At 43.0% G+C, this 19,572-nt stretch overlaps 1 protein-coding gene across 1 annotated transcript; it reads right to left on the minus strand.

The window, feature by feature from the left end:
- Positions 1-722: 722 nt before the first annotated feature.
- On the minus strand, positions 723-18,135 carry LOC139249344 (rabankyrin-5-like). Its single transcript, XM_070872324.1, has 5 exons — positions 18,050-18,135; positions 12,351-12,475; positions 7,460-7,606; positions 5,683-5,773; positions 723-4,719 (listed from the first exon to the last, which is right to left on the minus strand). Exons 1-5 carry the CDS (start codon positions 18,121-18,123, stop codon positions 4,587-4,589), a joined length of 570 nt encoding a protein of 189 aa, XP_070728425.1. The 5' UTR covers positions 18,124-18,135; the 3' UTR covers positions 723-4,586.
- Positions 18,136-19,572: the final 1,437 nt, after the last annotated feature.

Here is a 19,572-nt window from a genome sequence, read left to right on the forward strand (position 1 = left end):
CGCCTCTATCCTCACCTCCCCCATCCATCGCCTCTATCCTCACCTCCACCATCCATCGCCCCTATCCTCACCTCCCTCCACCGACTGCTGTGGGCCCATATAAATTAACTGGAAGGTCCCTATTCCAGCTTTCATATTAAATTTGGAATTTTGTGTCATAGGTTCAGCCTACAGCCTGGGGCTATGAATCTAAATTATTACTTGTTCCCCATCCCTAGCACCAAGAGTAAGGTTTCAGTAATGTTTGATTTCGGAGACTTGTTCCCAAAATCACCCCATCTCCTTCTCACTGTCTTTAAAAACCCTGCATCCTTTCACCTGTGCCTTGAGCCACCAACATCCTGCTCAGTATATCTCATTCTCCTTCTGAAGTGCTCAGAGATATCCTTTCCCCATGAGGAACATAATGAACGATGCTGGAAATGGTGTATGGTGTACAGAGATCCAAAATCACTTCTCCCCCCACAGTTCCCAATCTCAACCATTGCTCCACTGGGTGTAAGGTTTATTTCCTCATATACCATCCATCAGGTGCCCACTTTTACTCCTATGTAGAATGGGACAGTTTATGACCACTGTAAATAGCTCTGTTGCTAATTGCCAGTGCTTCTGGTGACTGACATGGTGTTCAGTGGAGGGGAGGAAGATTTTCATATCAGTGAACAAATCTCATTAAATGACAGCCAGCATAATGGCACTGAAAATACTGAAGCCCATAACAATTAGATTCTATAACATTTATTCTGGGACAAGGTGGTGGTTGGAAAATGTGTCAAGCTCGAGTGTTATGTTTCCCAATTAAAAGGCAAAGTTATAGTAATAGAGCAGAAAGCACATCAAGGCAGTCCTTATTGAAGACTTATCTAAATGCTTAAGAACTTGCAATAGAGCCTGATCATATCCCCAGGACATCCCAAACCACTTGAGTATCAATGAATTACTTGCGAAGTGCAGCCAGCATTATGTAGGCAAACATGGCCAATCTGTGCACAGTGACATCCCACAGTAGCACATGAAATAACCAGCCTCTTTATTGCTGATTAAGGAATGAATACCTGTAGCAAAGCTCAGCAGCTTTCAGAAGTGTGCCAGCAGTATTGGCCCCCACACTGCACCACAGCAGAGGGAAAGGCAACCACAAATTGAGAACTCATCACATATGAGCAGTGTAACATGCTTGGATGGAGTGAAAAATGCCTACTCTTCACCTATATGGAGATGTGCTCGACAGGTAACCATAGACCTGTACTATCAAATGCAAAATTTCATAGTTGTTCCAATTCGGCAAAGTATTGAGGGTTTTTCTACAACTGTGATCTAAAAGAACTATACACAACTACTGAATTTTACCATTCTATTGTGGTGTCTCTTACACAAAGCTACACCCTCTCTCTGGCTTCCTAGATATCCAGTGTCTTCTAATGCACACATTGCAGAGTTGCCGCTTCACAGGGGCAACTCAGCAGCCCCCATTATAGTAACATTGATCGATGGCTCAAGCCACATTTGAGAGACACTGGTCTGTGACCACTTTTGACCATTACCACCTAGAATAAATACACAGACTTTAACCCCCAACTACTTTGTAATTACACAGAGTCAGGCTTTTGTTACCAAAGGAGGACTATATTGATGATTGTATCCCTAAGCACCACTGTTAGCAACATCCTGGGTAATGTTCAATGACATTGCTGTACAGACTTATTCACCTATACACTGTAAACAGAAGTAAACATACATTATAGGACAATTTTGTGCAATAGGTTTCAATGTTAGTGCAAAAAAATTAGCCATTATTCAAACAAATTTCTTCTAATACTGAAAAATGGATCATAATTAAATAGCGTTAAGGGCTGGAATAAATGTTAACCCATTGAGCACTTGCTACTCAAACAAACAGATTTCTCTTAATTCATATTTGTTCTTTATTAGGTAAATATAGTTTAACAGCTCATGGTTTTATTCAAAAAGCAGTGCCAATTACAGAACACAATCAGAACTGAACATCGGAAATGAATGTTCAGGTGTTGGCAAGATGCAGTCCTCAATGGGTTAAAGGTCACTCATTACACAGGAGACAAGGGCACTGGCAACAGGAAATAGAATAAGATGTTGGTGCTTTTGGTGCAATTTGATTACACAATTGCCATCCCAATGGGTAGTTCATTCACACTGGGCGCGACATTTAAACATGTCCCACACCTGTTTCAGTGACTGCAGTTGGCATAAAGCAACTTGAAAACTAGTTTAATCCAATTGCCTATGGTAAACATGACCGACCGAGGTTGGCTGACCATAGCTTGTTAACCAGTCCACTATTGATGAGTCCTTGCCCTTTCCCAAATCCTGCCAAAAGAAATTCTAGCCAAGCGTGCTCGAATGCACAACCACAATTCAAGGGAGGTTCTGTTGACCAATCTTGTGAATGACCAGATTAAAAAAAGGAATGGTGGAAGAAGATTGTAAAGGCATGAAATCTACATTTGGAATAATTTGAGATGTAACAGGGAAAGATTTTCCCATGATGACTACCTTCACCATTCACACTGCTTCTCATAGTCATTGGCCTAAACAAATGAATATTGACGCAAAGGCCAAGGAAAATGGTTACTCTAGTTCAAACCCAGTGCTTCTACGGAAACATGATCTCCTACAACATTTAGATACCAAAACTGGTCTGTTCTGTCCTGGGCTCCCTGCAAGAACAGAGTGTCCTTGGCTTTGTAGTAGTACAACAGGAAGTAGTGATGGGTAACTCGGTGCTGTAAGTAAGTTAGCAGATTGCTCAAGCCACCAGACCATGGTAAATAAATGGAGAATGGCATGAATTTACCTCCACGGTGATTACATTCTCCTTTGAAATGAATCCAATAGCTCATTGTGTTCTCTCAACGTAACAAGAACAGCCCTGATGAATGGTCGAGAGCAGCTAGCGCTGTTCGCCAAAAATCTCTATTAAAGTTTATTGATTACATTATTCAACTTTGCCCACAAATGCACCAACATCATATTACACATGGAATGTTATTCAACATAGTTGCTGACCTCAACCAGGAATTGAATGAAAACTAACCCAAAAAGGTTGGATGAAGCCTTCATCGTATCCATCGGAGCGGAGACAAGCTAGAATATATGCGTAGTATAGCACAGAATTAGACATGGAATGTGAATGCAGAACATAGCTGGTCAGCCTCACTTAAAGCAACAGGCGTTCTATCCGAACGGATTGATATAATGCAATGAAGCACGAGGTTTTGCCAAAACACTTTAAAGCACAGCACAACTGCAGAAAATAGTGACTGGCAGCTTTGAAAGATTTTACACAATTTCGACCGTACATCAAGTGGCAATCCTTGGAACAGTCCTTTTACAGATGAGATGACAAATCAGAACGGTTGTCCGAATTTAACCCTTTACTCTCCAGGTAAGCCCAAGTGCCATTCGCACATAATAACCAAAAACGGCTTCCGTGTGACTTATATGACTAAAGCTTCCGACATGATTAGTGATGTTGTGGGATCCACAATGAGTGCCCCCAGCACTGGCTGGAGAAACAACTCCAACCCGACATGGTCACTGTTGACAACAAGGCCTCCAGCAAACCATTGTCTCCAGGATTCCTGTAGGAGCATATCAACTACCAGATCGTTGAGTGATGTTAGAACATGCTGCAAACTATGTTAGCGCTACATGTGTAGCTCTGTACAATGGACAACCAGCGTACTGGACTAAAACTGGGAAATTCATGAACCATTCTGTTCAGTAACCACTGGATTGCAGAACTAGCCCCCCACAGGTTGGTTTGATACTGGTACTAAGAGTAGATTTAAAAAAAGTTATTCTACCATGTTCCAGTTTAAAAGAGACCATATTCTACCATGTACATGACCATGCATTTGGTCTAAATATGCAGCATTTCCCTTTTTAAACACTTAACTATTTCTATTGGTGATAAAATATTTTCCTAAATTAGTGTTGCTAACTTTGTTAGATCCAAACCAGTAAGGATTATACATTCAGCTGCTGCCATCTAGGATTAGATAGATACAGATCAGGAATTTCACAGCCAAGCTGTGTAGACTGTAAATAGTAAAACAGTCAGTTCCCTCAAAGTGTTGCTTCCCCCCCATCGAGCCAAGTTATGTTGACATCTGTAACAATACCTCTCGACAGAGTTGGGGAGAAGGAAAAAAAAAGTGTCATCTACAATTATTGAACAAGATTTTAAAAATACACAGTAGAGCAGAAACTGGAGAGTGTTAACTAGAAATGACAGCAGGTCCAGAATATCTCTACTAGACAACCCTATCAGAAGAGGGTCAAACCCCAACCCAGCCAGAAGCACCAGCACTCAATTCTGATCAATTCACATGGCTATGTATCCATCCATTCATTCATTCAGGTCAAAGTCCATTAATGCACCAGAGAATCAAACAGCATAATTTCAATCTGAGTAATATAATGCGGTCCCTCAAGTGTTTGGGCTTCTCTTGGAAAGGCGCGAATCCGATTCGAACTTCCCGCAGCTGGAAAGACTCTGTGTAGTGCGGCTAAAACACAAAACGCAAGGGCAACTCCAACAAGTACTAAGAGACCCCGCCCAGTGTCAGCACATCGAAGCAAATGTCGCACACCCGCACAGGCTTGTTCAAATCAAACTTGATGATGGGAATTTCCTTCATCGAACACTTGTGACACAGCAATCGTCCACAGTGGCGGCTGTCGAGACAGAGAGGACTTGTATCAACAGAGAGCACAACTCCTGCAAACACTGCAACTTTTCAACTTTACGCCCACTAACAGTTTTCCGGCCCGCGCAGTGATCGGAAAGGTTCCATGTCGACCGCTCACTGGCTGTTACATTGTAAACACCGTGTATACGCAGACATTTAAAAGGGACCGGCCATTAAAGGAAGCAAGCCGTGTAGAACAAAGCACAGCTCACCGGGAACAATGCCCACCACATCACTTTATAAATGTTAGACTTTTAACGGTACCGATGTTCTTTGTTGGCTGCTTATAACACTAGGATAACATTTATTGCACACAATAACCCATTTATTCTTTTGGCTTATTTTTTGGGGGTGGGGGGTGGGAGGGGAAAGAGAGAAGAAGAGGAGAGGTATTTTTACCAACTGCTGATTATATAAAATGAGGGAAATTGGTTCAGAGAAGTTACTGAATTCAGAAAGCTGAATTAAACGGCTACAACTGAAGCTGAGGCACCAGTGCCACATCAATGACTATTGTTCCTGAAATGGAGGCCTGACCAGCACTCAGTAACTGCGTTGTACCAGTGAGCCCGAGCAGGTCGGCAGCAATGCCATTTAAAAAAAAGTCAACAAAGGCAGCAACTGAAGTATGTTCTCTGTACGCAACTGTTAAAGACTTGCTCCTTTCACAACCTGGCTTTTGAATGGGAGATTTTGCGCATGCACAAAATTTTTAAATGGTCCACGGATCCTGATAAAGGGACATCGCAACCAAATATTATCAGGTTACAAATGTAGAACCACCCTCAGACCAGGACAGGCTCAGCAGGTCAATCTGGTCAAAGTGGATGCTGTGCAAGTTGTTTTTTTGTGGAAAATTTCAGCCTCAATTTCAATCAGTGTATCGCTAAACTCTCTCCGCACAATCTGCAGCAGTAAAATATATTGGAGTTCACAAAAAGCAACTCACCAATGGTGTTTCCGCATAGTGACTCCAAACTTGGAAATGCACTCGAAACAGTTGGAGCCTTCACACCACGGAGGCTCCTTGGACAGCATGTCTGAAACAACATTAAAGTCAGTAACAGCGGGGACTGGGTGGTGACCAAGGTCACTGCTTGTAGGAGTTAAGTTATTGAGCAATTGGGCACTTTGCGTATCTAAGACGGCAGTCATATAGGTCTAGATCTCTTCACCCTAAATATAGACCATTAGTCTCAGCACCCTTTATGTTGATACCCGAGAATTTCAGGATGTAATGATGAAAATCCAACATTAGAAAAGGAAAGCCACAACCATAAACCTTCCCCGAGATACAATGTGATAAGTTCGTACTACCCCCAGCATCTCCCTCATGATATCTCAACCTCACCTCCCCTCCAAACTATCCCAAGGTACAGTGCACATGCACGCCCTCCCCATCACTCCATGTGGAGAGAAATTGGGAGCACCTTGGTTATGTGTACAGTAAACCCAGCTGGTACAGTATAGCAGCACTCTTAATACGTTAGCATGACTAAAATATGCCCCACACAGTTTGAGCCATACAGTAACACTACTGGTTCCTTGCCGGTCAGAGGTGTGGGAACAGTTACAATCATCAATACCATTTTAGGGCAGAATTTGAAGTTAATCAGATTTACTGTATGTGTGACCAAAATAGCAGAGCATCGTATAGGATCGACAAGATCCAGTAGTTTTATTAATGAGACAGGGAATTCATTATTGCAGAAACTGTGCGAGAATCCTCACTACCATTAAGCCTTTATCATTTATATTGAAAGTGAAACCCGAGCGGTCCCATTGCCTCTGGTGTGGTGTGGTGCTGAGCCACACAGTTGAAGGGGATTCCAGGTTTGATTTTGTTTGTGCAAAATTAACTGCTCTCAGCCAGGGAAGGAAAAGGAAAGTCATTTGGGGATTCTGCCCCGTAACCCTGACTAGAAGGGTGCATGGTGAGCAGAAGATAGACTTAAACTATCCATGGCCACACAGTTGAAGACTTGCTATCCAGGCTCAGACAGAAAGAACGATTACATGGCAAAGTACTGACGTGCTACCTCAGCTGCAGAACAATACCCTCCCAAAAAAGAGAAGAAAATCTTGGGGATAATTCGTCTAGAAGATTTCTTTTTTTAAAGTTTAAAGTTTAATCACATTAAAAGTCATGTTGCAGGATGCAAAACACAAAAAAAAACTTGCATTTATATAGCGTCTTTCACGATTACTGGGCATCTCAAAAGCGCTTTACATCCAATGAAGTACTTTTGGAGTGTAGCCTCTGTTTTAATGTGGAAAACGCAGCAGTCAATTTGCACACAGCAAGCTCCCACAAACAGCAATGTGATAATGACTAGATAATCTGTTTTTGTTATGTTGATTGAGGGATAAATATTGGCCAGGACACTGGGGATAATACCCCTGCTCCTCTTCAAAATAGTGGCATGGGATCTTTTAGTCCACCTGAGGGTTTAATGTCTCATCCGAAAAACGGCCCCACGAGACAGTGCAGCACTCCTTCAGTACTCCACTGGGAGTGTCAGCCTGGGTTTTGTGCTCAAGTCTCTAGAGTGGGGCTTGTCTCCATGACCTTCTGACTCAGAGGAGAGTGTGCTACCCACTGAGCCACAGCTGACACGGTGGTCAGGTGAGGTCACTGTTATTGGGCTCCACTGGACGGTGGGCTGAAGAAGCAAGAGTCAGATGACTAAAATCAGGCTTGTAATTGCGGTGATTTAAGACGTTACCTAGAAGCCGGAAGAGCAGTTGCTTCGTGGCCACCTGATAATTAAATATGTTGGTCCCCTGGTTGTTGTTGACTCCCAGGCGGGCCCCAGCTCGCACAATGGCTCGACACAGGTTGGCATTTCCCTTCATGTAGGCCAACAGCAGGGCTGCCAGGAAAAGGAGTCACAAGTTAAACCAGAAATACTGACAACACAAATACATGAATTATGAGGCTCAATGTCTATTCCCAATTCAACAAACTTTTAAAAGTTAAAACTGTAAACGGGAGAAGCCCCAGAACATTTTCCCGAAGAATGGAAAGGCCCAAGATTCTATTCAGCCCCTCGAACCTGATCTATCATCGAATCAGATCATGGCTGATCTGTACCTCAACTCCATTAAACAATAATCTATATTTATATGGTGTTATCAGACAAAAATAGACACCGCTAACAGAGGAGATATCAGGAGGGGTGACCAATCGCTTGGCAGGCAGCAGTCAATGCAGAGCATCAAGTATTGGGGAAAATAATGCAGCAACCAGAACACCACTCTGTTCATCAAATGTTAATTGACAAACAGCAATGTGATAACAAAAAAAAGTCAAAAATAAAATAATTTTTAAAAGTCTAACAGGCAACGGTTTTCTTTTGTACATTGTATGAAGAAGTTTGCAAATGACACTAAAATAGACTGTGTGGTTGTCAATGACGAAGAAAGCTGCGGACTGCAGGAAGATATCAATGTACTGGTCAGGTGGGCAGAACAGTGGCAAATGGAATTTAATCCGGATAAGTGTGAGGTAATGCATTTGGGGAGGTCGAACAAGGCAAGGGAATACACATTAAATGGTCAACATTGAGAAGTAGAGGAACAAAGGGACCTGGAGTGCAGGTCCACAGATCTCTGAAGGTAGCAGGGACAGGTAGATAAGGTGGTTAAGAAGGCATATGGAATACTTACCTTTATTAGTCGAGGCATGGAATACAAGAGCAAGGAGGTTATGCTTGAACTGTATAAAACACTGGTTAGACTGCAGCTGGAGTACTGTGTGCAGTTCTGGTCACCACATTACAGGAAAGATGTGATTGCACTGGAAAGGGTGCAGAGGAGATTTACAAGAATGTTGCCTGGACTGTAAAATTTTGGCTATGAGGAAAGATTGGAGATGCTGGGTCTGTTTTCTTTGGAACAGAGGAGCCTGAGAGGAGACCTGATTGAGGTGTATAAAATTATGAGGGGCCTGCATAGAGTGGATAGGAAGGACCCATTTCCCTTGGCAGAGGGGTCAACAACCAGGGAGCATAGATTTAAAGTAATTGAGGGGGGAAGGTTTAGAGGAGATACGAGGAGAAATTTTTTCACCCAGAGGGCGGTGGGGGTCTGGAACTTGCTGCTTGAAAGGGTGGTAGAGGCAGAAAGTCTTACCACATTAAAAAATTACTTGGATGTGCACTTAAGTGCCGCAACCTACTGGGCTATGGACCTAGAGCAGGAAAGTGAGATTAGGCTGGATAGCTCTTGGTCGGCCGGCACAGACACGATGGGCTGAAATGGCCTCCTTCCGTGCTGTAAATTTCTATGATTCTATGATCTTTTTGATAGCTGTTAGAACAGTATAAAACAAACAAGGGGGATAAACCACAATAACCAAGCATAGTGCAGAGGATGCTGTCAAGATGTAGAATCAGTTTGGGTGGAGATAGGAATAACAAGGGGAAGAAGTCACTGGTGGGCGTAGTCTAGAGGCCCCCCAACAGTAGCTACAAAGTTGGACGGAGTATAAATCAAGAAATAATGGAGGCTTGGAAGAAAGGTACGGCAATAATCGTGGGCGATTTTAATCTTCCTATTGATTGGACAAATCAAATTGGTCAAGGTAGCCTTGAGGAAGAGTTCATAGACTGTTTCCGGGATGGTTTCCTTGAACAGTACGTTGTGGAACCAAACAGGGAGCAGGCTTTCCTAGATCTGGTACTGTGTAATGAGACAGGATTAATATGATCTCACAGTAAAGGATCCTCTAGGAAAGAGTGATCATAGCATGGTTGAATTTCAAATTCAGTTGGAGAGTGAGAAAGTTGGATCCCAAATCAGTGTCCTGATCTTAAATAAAGGCGATTACAAAGGTATGAAGGCAGAGTTGGCTAAAGTGGACTGGGAAAATAGATTCAAATGTAAGACGGTTGATGAGCAGTGGCAGACATTTAAGGAGTTATTTCCTAACTCTCAACAAAAATATATTCCAGTGAGAAGGAAAGACTAAGAAGGGAGAACCATCCGTGGCTAACTAAGGAAGTAAAGGATGGTATCAATTTCAAAACAATGGCATACAAAGTGGCTAAGATTAGTGGGAGGCCAGAGGATTGGGAAATTTTTTAAAACCAACAAAGGACGACTAAAAAATAGAGGGGGAAGATAGAGTATGAGAATAAACTAGCAAGAAATAAAGAAACAGATAGTAAGAGCTTCTACAGGTATATAAAAAGGAAGTAAGTAACTAAAGTAAACATTGGTCCCTTGGAGGAGGAGACTGGGGAATTAATAATGGGGAACAGGGAAATGGCAGAGACTTCGAACAAATATTTTGTATCAGTCTTCACGGTAGAAGACACTAAAAACATTCCAATAAATGGATAATCAAGGGGCTAGAGGGAGGGAGGAACTTAAAACAATTACTATCACTAAATAAAAAGTATTCGGTAAAATAATGGAACTAAAGGTGGACAAGTCCTCTGGCTTGCATCCAAGGGTCTTAAAAGAAGTGGCTGCAGAGATTGTGGATGCATTGGTTGTAATCTACCAAAATTCCCTGCATTCTGGAGAGGTCCCAACGGATTGGAAAACCGCAACTATAACGCCCCTATTTAAAAAAGGAGGCAGACAGAAAGCAGGAAACTATAGACCAGTTAGCCTGACATCTGCCATTGGGAAAATGCTGGAGTCCATTATTAAGGAAGCAGTAGCAGGACATTTGGAAAAGCAAAATTCGGTCAGGCAGAGTCAGCATGGGTTTCTGAAGGGGAAGTCATGTTTGACAAATTTGCTGGAGTTCTTTGAGAATGTAACGAGTAGGGTGGATGAGGGGAAACCAGTGAATGTGGTGTATTTGGGTTTCCAGAAGGCATTCGATAAGGTGTCACATAAAAGGTTATTACACAAGATAAAAGCTCACGGGGTTGGAGGTAATATATTAGCAAGGATACCAGATTGGCTAACTAACAGAAAACAGAGAGTCGGTATAAATGGTTCATTTTCCAGTTGGCAAACGATAACTAGTGGGGTGCCATAAGGATCAGTGCTGGGGCCTCAACTATTTACAATCTATGTTAATGACTTGGATGAAGGGACCGAGTGTAATGTAGCCAAGTTTGCTGATGATACAAAGATGGGTGGGAAAGCAAGTTGTGAGGAGGACACAAAAAATCTGCGAAGGGATATAGACAGGCTAAGTGAGTGGGCAAACATTTGGCAGATGGAATATAATGTGGGAAAGTGTGAGGTTATTCACTTGGCAGGATAAATAATTAGCTTTTTTTATTTTAAGGGAGAGAAATTACAAAATGCTGCAGTACACAGGGACCTGGGGGTCCTTGTGCATGAAACACAAAGTTAGTATGCAGGTACAGCAAGTGATCAGGAAGGCAAATGGAATGTTGGCCTTTATTGCAAAGGGGATGGAGTATAAAAGCAGAGAAGTCCTGCTACAACTGTACAGGGTATTGGTGAGGCCACACCTGGGGTACTGCGTAAAGTCTTGGTCTCCTTATTTAAGGAGGGATATACTTGCATTGGAGGCAGTTCAGAGAAGGTTCACTGGGTTGATTCCTGAGATGAAGAGGTTGGCTAATAAAGAAAGGTTGAGCAGGTTGGGCCTATACTCATTGGAGTTTAGAAGAATGAGAGGTGATCTTATTGAAATGTATAAGATTCTGAGGGGGCTCGGCAAGATAGATGCAGAGAGGATGTTTCCCCTTGTGGGGAAATCTAGCACTAGGGGGCACAGTTTCAGAATAAGGGGTCGCTCATTTAGAACTGAGATGAGGAGGAATTTCTTCTGAGGGTTGTAAATCTGTGGAATTCTCTGCCCCAGAGAGCTGTGGAGGCTGGGTCATTGAATATATTTAAGGCAGAGACAGACAGATTTTTGAGCGATTAGAGAGTGAAGGGTTATGGGGAGCGGGCAGGGAAGTAGAGCTGAGCCCAAGATCAGATCAGCCATGATCTTATTAAATGACGGAGCAGGCTCGAGGGGCCAAATGGCTGACTCCTGATCTTTCTTACTTATGTTCTTGGGGTGCGGGAGATGAACCAGTCATCAAGACATGCGCAGGACATTTACACAACACAGGAGTGCGTCTGTGTTACCTGAAATCAGGCACCTGAGGCACTGAAATCACGAGATGAGCCTCTCCCACATTCTGGTTTTCCCTGATGTATACATTAATTGCGCTATACAAAAGCAAGTTGTTGCTGTTAATGATCTTTCCCAACTTTATCCTTTTCCTCCACTGAACTCTCCCTGTACCATACGCAGATTACAAGACCATCCTGTAACTCCGGGACACTGAACAGATATTCAATGTGCCCATGTCACCACCGACAACAAGAGGAAGGACTAGTATTTCCACCTCATCAATGGCTCCCCACCAATATTTCAGCCCAGACTTGTTCCAGTTCCAGGAATTGACAAAATTTCAAATGCTTCTGGGACCAGCCAGTATAACTCATTATTCAGCAATTTAGGAAAATTGAAAGATAAATCAGGAGGTGCCATAAGGTGACTACCTCAGGTAGCAATCACTGTAGACTCAGAACGATATATAGGAACCACTATATACATAAAATAGTTAGACTCAACATCAGTTACTTTTCCGATGAGCTGATTTTGCTGCTCAGTTGACCATCTACCTGTGTTCCCTTCGGAATCCGGCTTATCCAATGGGTAGTCGGCCATACATTCCAAGAAGAGCTCAAAGATGGTTGCTGCATTCTCCTTCCCATAATGTCCCAGGACATGCATAGGTGACTGACCCCTGTGAAGAACAAAAACAAAAAAGGTCAGATTACAAACAGCAGCAAGCGACACAAGTTGGTACAGGTATAGGAGCAAAGAGCTTTTCGGCTAAACGTTAATACTGGCGATACTAGCAGGCTCATCATTTTGCTTAACATTCCTCTCTACACTTTAAGGGAATTAACATCTGGATTAAAATGCAAACTTGCTAATTAATATCTCAAAGTAATTTCAAAATTCTTGCCTTCATTTCAAACATAAGAACATGCAGCAGGAGTCGGCCATTCGGCCCCTCGAGCCTGCTCTGCCATTTAACAAGATCATGGCTGATCTTCTACATCAACTCCACTTTCCAGTAGTGTCCCCATATCCCTTAACCCCCTTAGTTCACAAAAATGTATCGGCCTGTGTCTCGAATATAGTTTGTGACTCAGCATCCATAGCTCTCTGGGGTAGAGAATTCTGAAGATTCACAACCCTTTGAGTGAAGAAATTTCTCATCAGTCCTAAATGGCCAACCTCTTATTCTGAGACTGTGACCCCAAGTTCTAGATTCCCCAGCCAAGGGAAACATTTTCTCAGCATTAACCCTGTCAAGTCCCTTAAGAATTGTACGTGTTTCAATTAGATCACACCTCATTCTTCTAAACTCTAGGGCCTAGTCTACTCAATCTCTCCTCACGCCAGGAACCAGTCTAGTGAACCTTTGTTACACTCCCTCTAAGGCAAGTATGTCTTTCCTTGGGTAAGGAGACCAGAACTGTACACAGTACTCCAGGTGTGGCCTCACCAATGCCTTGTAAAATTATAGTAAGACTTCTTTACTCTTATACTTTAATCCCTTTGTAACAAAAGCAAACATACCATTTGCTTTCCTAATTGCTTGCTGAATGTGCAGGTTAACTTAGTGAGACATCCAGGTCCCTCTGAATGCAAATATTTCCCAGTCTCTCTCCATTCAAAAAATATTCTTTTTTTTTTCCCTACCAAAAAGTGAATAACTTTACACTTCCCCATAATGTATTCCATTTGCCATGTTCTGCCCACCTGTCTATATCTCTCCACAGCCTCTTCGCGTCTTTCTCAAGCGTACTTTTCCACCCAACTTGGATACGTTACACTCAGTCCCTTCATCTAGGTGCACAAGGTTGATTCCAGAGATGAGGGGGTTGACTTATGAGGAAAGGTTGAGTAGGTTGGGCCTCTACTCATTGGAATTCAGAAGAATGAGAGGCGATCTTATCGAAACATAAAAGATTATGAGGGGGCTGGACAAGGTGGATACAGAGAGGATGTTTCCACTGATGGGGGAGACTAGAACTAGAGGACATGATCTTAGAATAAGGGGCCATCCATTTAAAAAGAGATTAGGAGAAATTTCTTCTGTGGAATTCACTGCCTCAGAGAGCTGTGGAAGCTGGGACATTAAATACATTTAAGACAGAAATACAGTTTCTTAAACAATAAGGAAATAAGGGGTTATGGGGAGCGGGCGGGGAAGTGGACCTGAATCCATGATCGGATCAGCCATGATTGTATTGAATGGCTGAGCAGGCTCGAGGGGCTGTATGGCCGACTCCTGCTCCTATTTCTTATGTTATGTTCTTATATTAATACTGTAAATAGCTGAGGCCCACGCACCGATTCTGGCGGTACAACCTGCAAATCCGAAAAAGTCCCGTTTATTCCTACTCTGTTTTCTGTCCATTAACCAATCCATGCTGATATATTACCCCCAACCCCACGAGTTCTAATTTTGTGCAATAACCTGGTGTGGTATATTTTTGAAAATCTAAATACACTACATCCACTGGTACCCCCTTATCCATCCTACTAGTTACATCTTCAAAAAACTAACATTTGTCAAACACTATTTCTGTTTCATAAAACCAGGTTGACTCTGCTTAATCATATTACGATTTTCTAAGTGCCCTGTTACCACGTCACTAATAATAGATCCCATGGCTGCCGCATCTCTGCTCCTTTTATGGCCCCGACCTGCTGCTGGTGTTCTCCCGCAGGTCAGGGTCTCCATAGGCAGCGTGGAGGTCCAGACCTGCGTGAGAACAATAGCGGCAGGTTGGGGCCATAAAAGGAGCAGCGAGCAGCAGCCATGGGCGGCATACCACTTCAGGGAGCAGCGCGAGCTGGTGCAGGAGGGCGACAGTAGCGAAGAGTGACGTCATCAAGGTCCAGGTCGGTGATTGCAGCATGGGCAGATACTGCAGGAGCAGTGGGAGACTGTGGAGGGATGTGATCGTGGCCCAGGAAAGGCGTGAGTTCGGGGCCAGGGGCAGCACGGGCCAGCCCACACTAGGTCCGTGCAGCAGAGCAGGTTTCCAGTCGTCTTGGATAACCCTTGCCACCGGATTAAGACCTAGCTCTGTCAAGCCCGTGTGGTGGCTGGGGTGCAACGGCCACCACACGTTAAAAAAATCCACGCACCGGCATCTTCCACCCTTCAGGATGTAGTTCAGGACCTGGAATATTAGGTCCTTCATTGAAACACCTGTGAACTCATCCTTTTTTGGCGTGGAAGCAAGTCATCCTTGTTTCGAGGGACTGCCTATGATGATGAATAATAGATTCCAGCATTTTGTCTACTACTGATGTCAGGCTAACTGGCCTATAGATCCCCATTTTTTTCTCTTCCTCCTTTCTTAAATAGCAGGGTTGTACTTGCTACCTTCCAATCCTTGGCGACTGTTCTAGAATCTAGGGAATTCTGGAAGATTAATACCAGGGCATTCACTATCTCTGCAGCTAACTCTTAAAACCCAAGGATGCAAGTTGTCAGGTCTAGGGGATTTATCGTCACTTTAGTCCCATTAATTTCTCCAGTATTGTCTTTACCTATACTGATTCCTTTAAGTTGCTCATTCCCTCCAGACCCTTGGTTCCCCATTATTTCAGGAATGTTTTTGTGTATTTTACTGTGAAGACAGATACAAAGTATGTGTTTAATGTCTCTGCCATTTACTTATTGCCCATTGTAATTCCTCCCGTTTCTGCCTCTAATGGGCCCACATTTACTTTCATTAACCTCTTCCTATTTACATACCTATTGAAACATTTACAATCTGTTTTTATCTCTTGCTAATTCACTGTCTTTTTTTCTCTCATCAATTTCTTGGTCCTCCTTTGCTGAATTCTCAATCCTCTTTTGGCAGCATTATAAGCCTCTTCCTTTGATCAAATATTATCTAACTTGTTATCCACAATTGAACCACTTTTCCTGTGGGATTTGTGTGTCTGAAAGGAATATATATTTGTTGTAAATGATGTACTAATTCTTTAAATGCTAGTCATTGCTTTTCTAGTCATACCTTCTAATGTAGTTTCCTAATCTACCTTAGCCAACTCTCCCCTCATACCTACATAGTTTGCTTGCTTTAGATTTAAGACCCTAGTTTTGGACTTAACAAAATCACTTTCAAACTCAATATAAAATTTTATTATATTATGGTCACTTCCCTAAAGGCCCCTTTACTACAAGGTTATTAATTAACCCTTTATCATTGCACAATACTAGATCTAAAATAGCCTGTTCCTTAGTTGGTTCCTGAACATACTGATCTAGAAAACTCTCTGTATACCTTCCATGAATTCATCCTCCATACTATTACTGCAAATTTAGTTTGCCCAATCTATATGTAGATTAAAGTCCCCCATGATTACTATATTACCCTAGTTATATGCACCTCTAATTTCCTGATTTATACGCTGCAGTGCATTACCACGACTATTTGGGGCCTAGAAACAACTCCCACCAATGTTTTCAGCCCCTTGCTGTTCCTTGGCTCTACCCAAACTGATTCTTCTACTTGATTTTCAGAGCCAAGATCCTTTCTTTCTACTGTCTTTATCCCATCCTTTATCAGGGCTCTTCCTTTTCCATTTTGCCTATCTCTTCTAAAAGTTAAGCATCCTGGAATATTTAGTTCCCAATCTTGGTCGCTGACATGTACGCTGTATGCCGACGACACCCAGCTCTACCTCACCACCACTTCTCTCGACCCCTTTACGGTATCTAAATTGTCAGACTGCTTGTCCGACATCCAGTACTGGATGAGCAGAAATTTTCTCCAATTAAATATTGGGAAGACCAAAGCCATTGTCTTTGGTCCCTGCCACAATCTGTGTTCTCTAGCCACTGACTCCATCCTTCTCCCTAGTATCTGTCCGAGGCTGAACCAGGTTCCTTGCAATCTAGGAGTGATATTTGACCTCGAAATGAGCTTCCGGCCACATATCCATGGCCATAACTAAAACCACCTATTTCAACCTACGTAACATCGCCCGTCACTACCTCTGCCTCAGCTCATCTCCTCCAGCAACCCCCCCCGCCCCACCCAGAGATGTCTGCGCTCCTCAAATTCTCCTTGAGCATCCCGGATTATAATTGTTCAACAATTGGTGGTTGTGCCATCAGCTGCCTGGGCCCCAAGCTCTGGAACTCCCTCCCCAAACCCCTCTATCCTCCATTAGGATGCTCCTTAAAACCTACATCTTTGACCAAGCTTTTCTGCTGTAATTTCTTCTTATGTGGCTCGGTGTCGAATTTATTTGTTTTGTCTTAAAGCACTGCTGTGAAGCGCCTTGGGACATTTTACTATGTTAAAGGCGCAATATAAATACAAGTTGTTGGAGTTCATTTTGCAACCACGTCTCCGTAATGGCTATTAGATCGAACCTATTACTTTCAATCTGTGCTATTAATTCATCTAGTTTGCTGCCAATGCTTCACGCATTCCGATATGGCGCCTTTAGCTTTGACTTTTTAAAATTTTGAGTCACTGAAGTCAGTGATGCCCTATTACCTGTGTTACTCTCTTTCCCTTCCTGACCCACTCTGCTTATTTTTACCTAAAACTCTACTCTGCTCTGGAACCTTGACATTTCCCTTGCTGCTTTTAAATGTACTCTTTCCTGAATCCTCCATCGCCCCTCTCTCCCCACCCTCTTCATTACTATAAAGCCCTGTCTACTGCCCTAGTTATTCGATTCACCAGGACACTGGTTCTAGCCTGGTTTAAGTGGAGCCCGTCCCAACTTTCCTAGTACTGGTGCCAGTGGCCCATGAAGTGAAACCCCTTCCTCCCACACCACTCTAAGCCACGCATTTAACCTTCTAATCTGTTTATCCCTATGGCTCAGGTCACAATCCAGAGATTATTACCTTTGAGCTTCTGCTTTTTAAATTTGGACTCCCAACTCCTCAAACTCTCAGCAGAACCTCATTCCTAGTTCTACCTGTCGTATCCCTGGTCATATTTCAGTCCACATACAGTCATGGTCCAAGGAGGCAACACGAGTATTTTATGTACATACACTGAACAGGTTATTTTCAAACCAATCTACTCAACTTTATCTACTCTTAGCATGAAATTACAGCAAGGTTTCCACAAGTCCCTAACCCAGGCCATTAACAAATCACCAGTCATTGCCAGATATCAATTAAAAGATTTGGTCACATTTTTGAGGAAGTACTTAATCACAAATGTCGGAAATCGAATCAACAATGGAATTATTTATCAAGTAAAAGGACAGAGAAATCAGCGTGTTAATTTTTCCTCCCATTAACTGATCATACCTCACATTGAAGACTTCAGCATCGACGCTACATTCGGTGAGGAGAACACGTACTACATTGAGGCGTCCATGCATAACTGCCAGGTGAAGGGCTGAAAAACAACGGCACGTAAAGGCTAAGTGGATCAATTCAGCCAACGCAGGAAGCGTAAACGCACAAAGAATAAATAAAAGTAGCCCTGCTCATGTGACTGCTTATTTATAAAATACATTTCCCATATTCACAAGCTCAGTATAGTCTTTCTCCTTCCAGCGTATCACCATGAGGATTGCTTTCAAAAAGCAAGTGATTATCCAATCTGACCAGCTCTAAAAGCACATCCAACAGCTGGTATCGTGGATGAATTACTGAGCCGGACTGTATTAAGAAGTTGGACAACAGCAGATCCACACATCAGTTACCCACGTCCCTGCACCAAGTTCAGTAACTTCACACCAGCTTCCGTCAAGTTATCAGCAATCATTTTTGAAAAAACAACAATGGAGGAGGAGCAAGGAGAAAAAAAATGGAAATCTGCAGCTGTTAAACCACATCATTGGTCTACAGTGAAGCTTTACTCTGCACTGTGACACTTGGTCTTTTGAGAAAGTATTCCATTCTCCAACATGGATGCTCATTCCAATGAGTACAATATTTAACCCCTCATCTCATCTCTTTCCCCACCCCCCCCAACTCCTAAAACATGACGACACTCAAAGTTTGTTCATCCGGAATCAAAAGGTCACTGTGCTGTGAATCTGGCTGAATATTAAGTTAAGGATGATGGTTTGCAACGCCTCGTAAACTTTTGATTCAGACTCTGCATCTACACCCCAGCAGGTCATCAGCTGTTGTCAGGCAACATTGTGGCTTTGGCCCCAACACTGATGCTCAACCTTGGGAGGCAGGGGTAATTGCTGTTTGTGGGAGCTTGCTTGTGCGCAAATTGGCTGCCACGTTTCAACAGTAACTACACTCCAAAAAGTACTTAATTGGCTGTAAAGCGCTTTGAGATGTCCGGTGGTCGTGAAAGACACTATATAAATCCAAGTCTTTCTCTTTTAATAACAGTAGCACAGTGAGTAGTGAGCCAGCAGTTCTGGTCCTGAACCCTTTCTTGGATGATGGCCAGCAATCTGCCCCAACACCCTTGCTGCTGCATTCAATCCTCCAGGTTACCAGCCTTAACCTCCCCATCGACATCCCCACTAATCTGACACCAACTGCAGACTAATCATACAGGTCTGCACTTAACCACTAACTGTACACTTCAGCAGCATCTTCACCACCACCTCTAATCTCTTCGACAGAACTATCAGTTCCACATGTGCATGCTCTTTATCCGCTCTGAACACAGCACCATATCCAGCCTCTGACGGAGGCCAATTATTTGCACCATTATAGTCGAGTCCAAGGCTTGCTGTCAACTTTCATTATGCAAATCAACAATTTACCTGCCCCTCCTCCCATTCCTCTACCGTTCACTGCCTGTCCCTTCGCTCATCATTTATCTGCTCCAGCTGTTGTTGTGATGCATCCATCAT

The sequence above is a fragment of the Pristiophorus japonicus genome, unplaced genomic scaffold, assembly GCF_044704955.1.
Source record: "Pristiophorus japonicus isolate sPriJap1 unplaced genomic scaffold, sPriJap1.hap1 HAP1_SCAFFOLD_3051, whole genome shotgun sequence".
Lineage (NCBI taxonomy): Eukaryota > Metazoa > Chordata > Chondrichthyes > Pristiophoridae > Pristiophorus > Pristiophorus japonicus.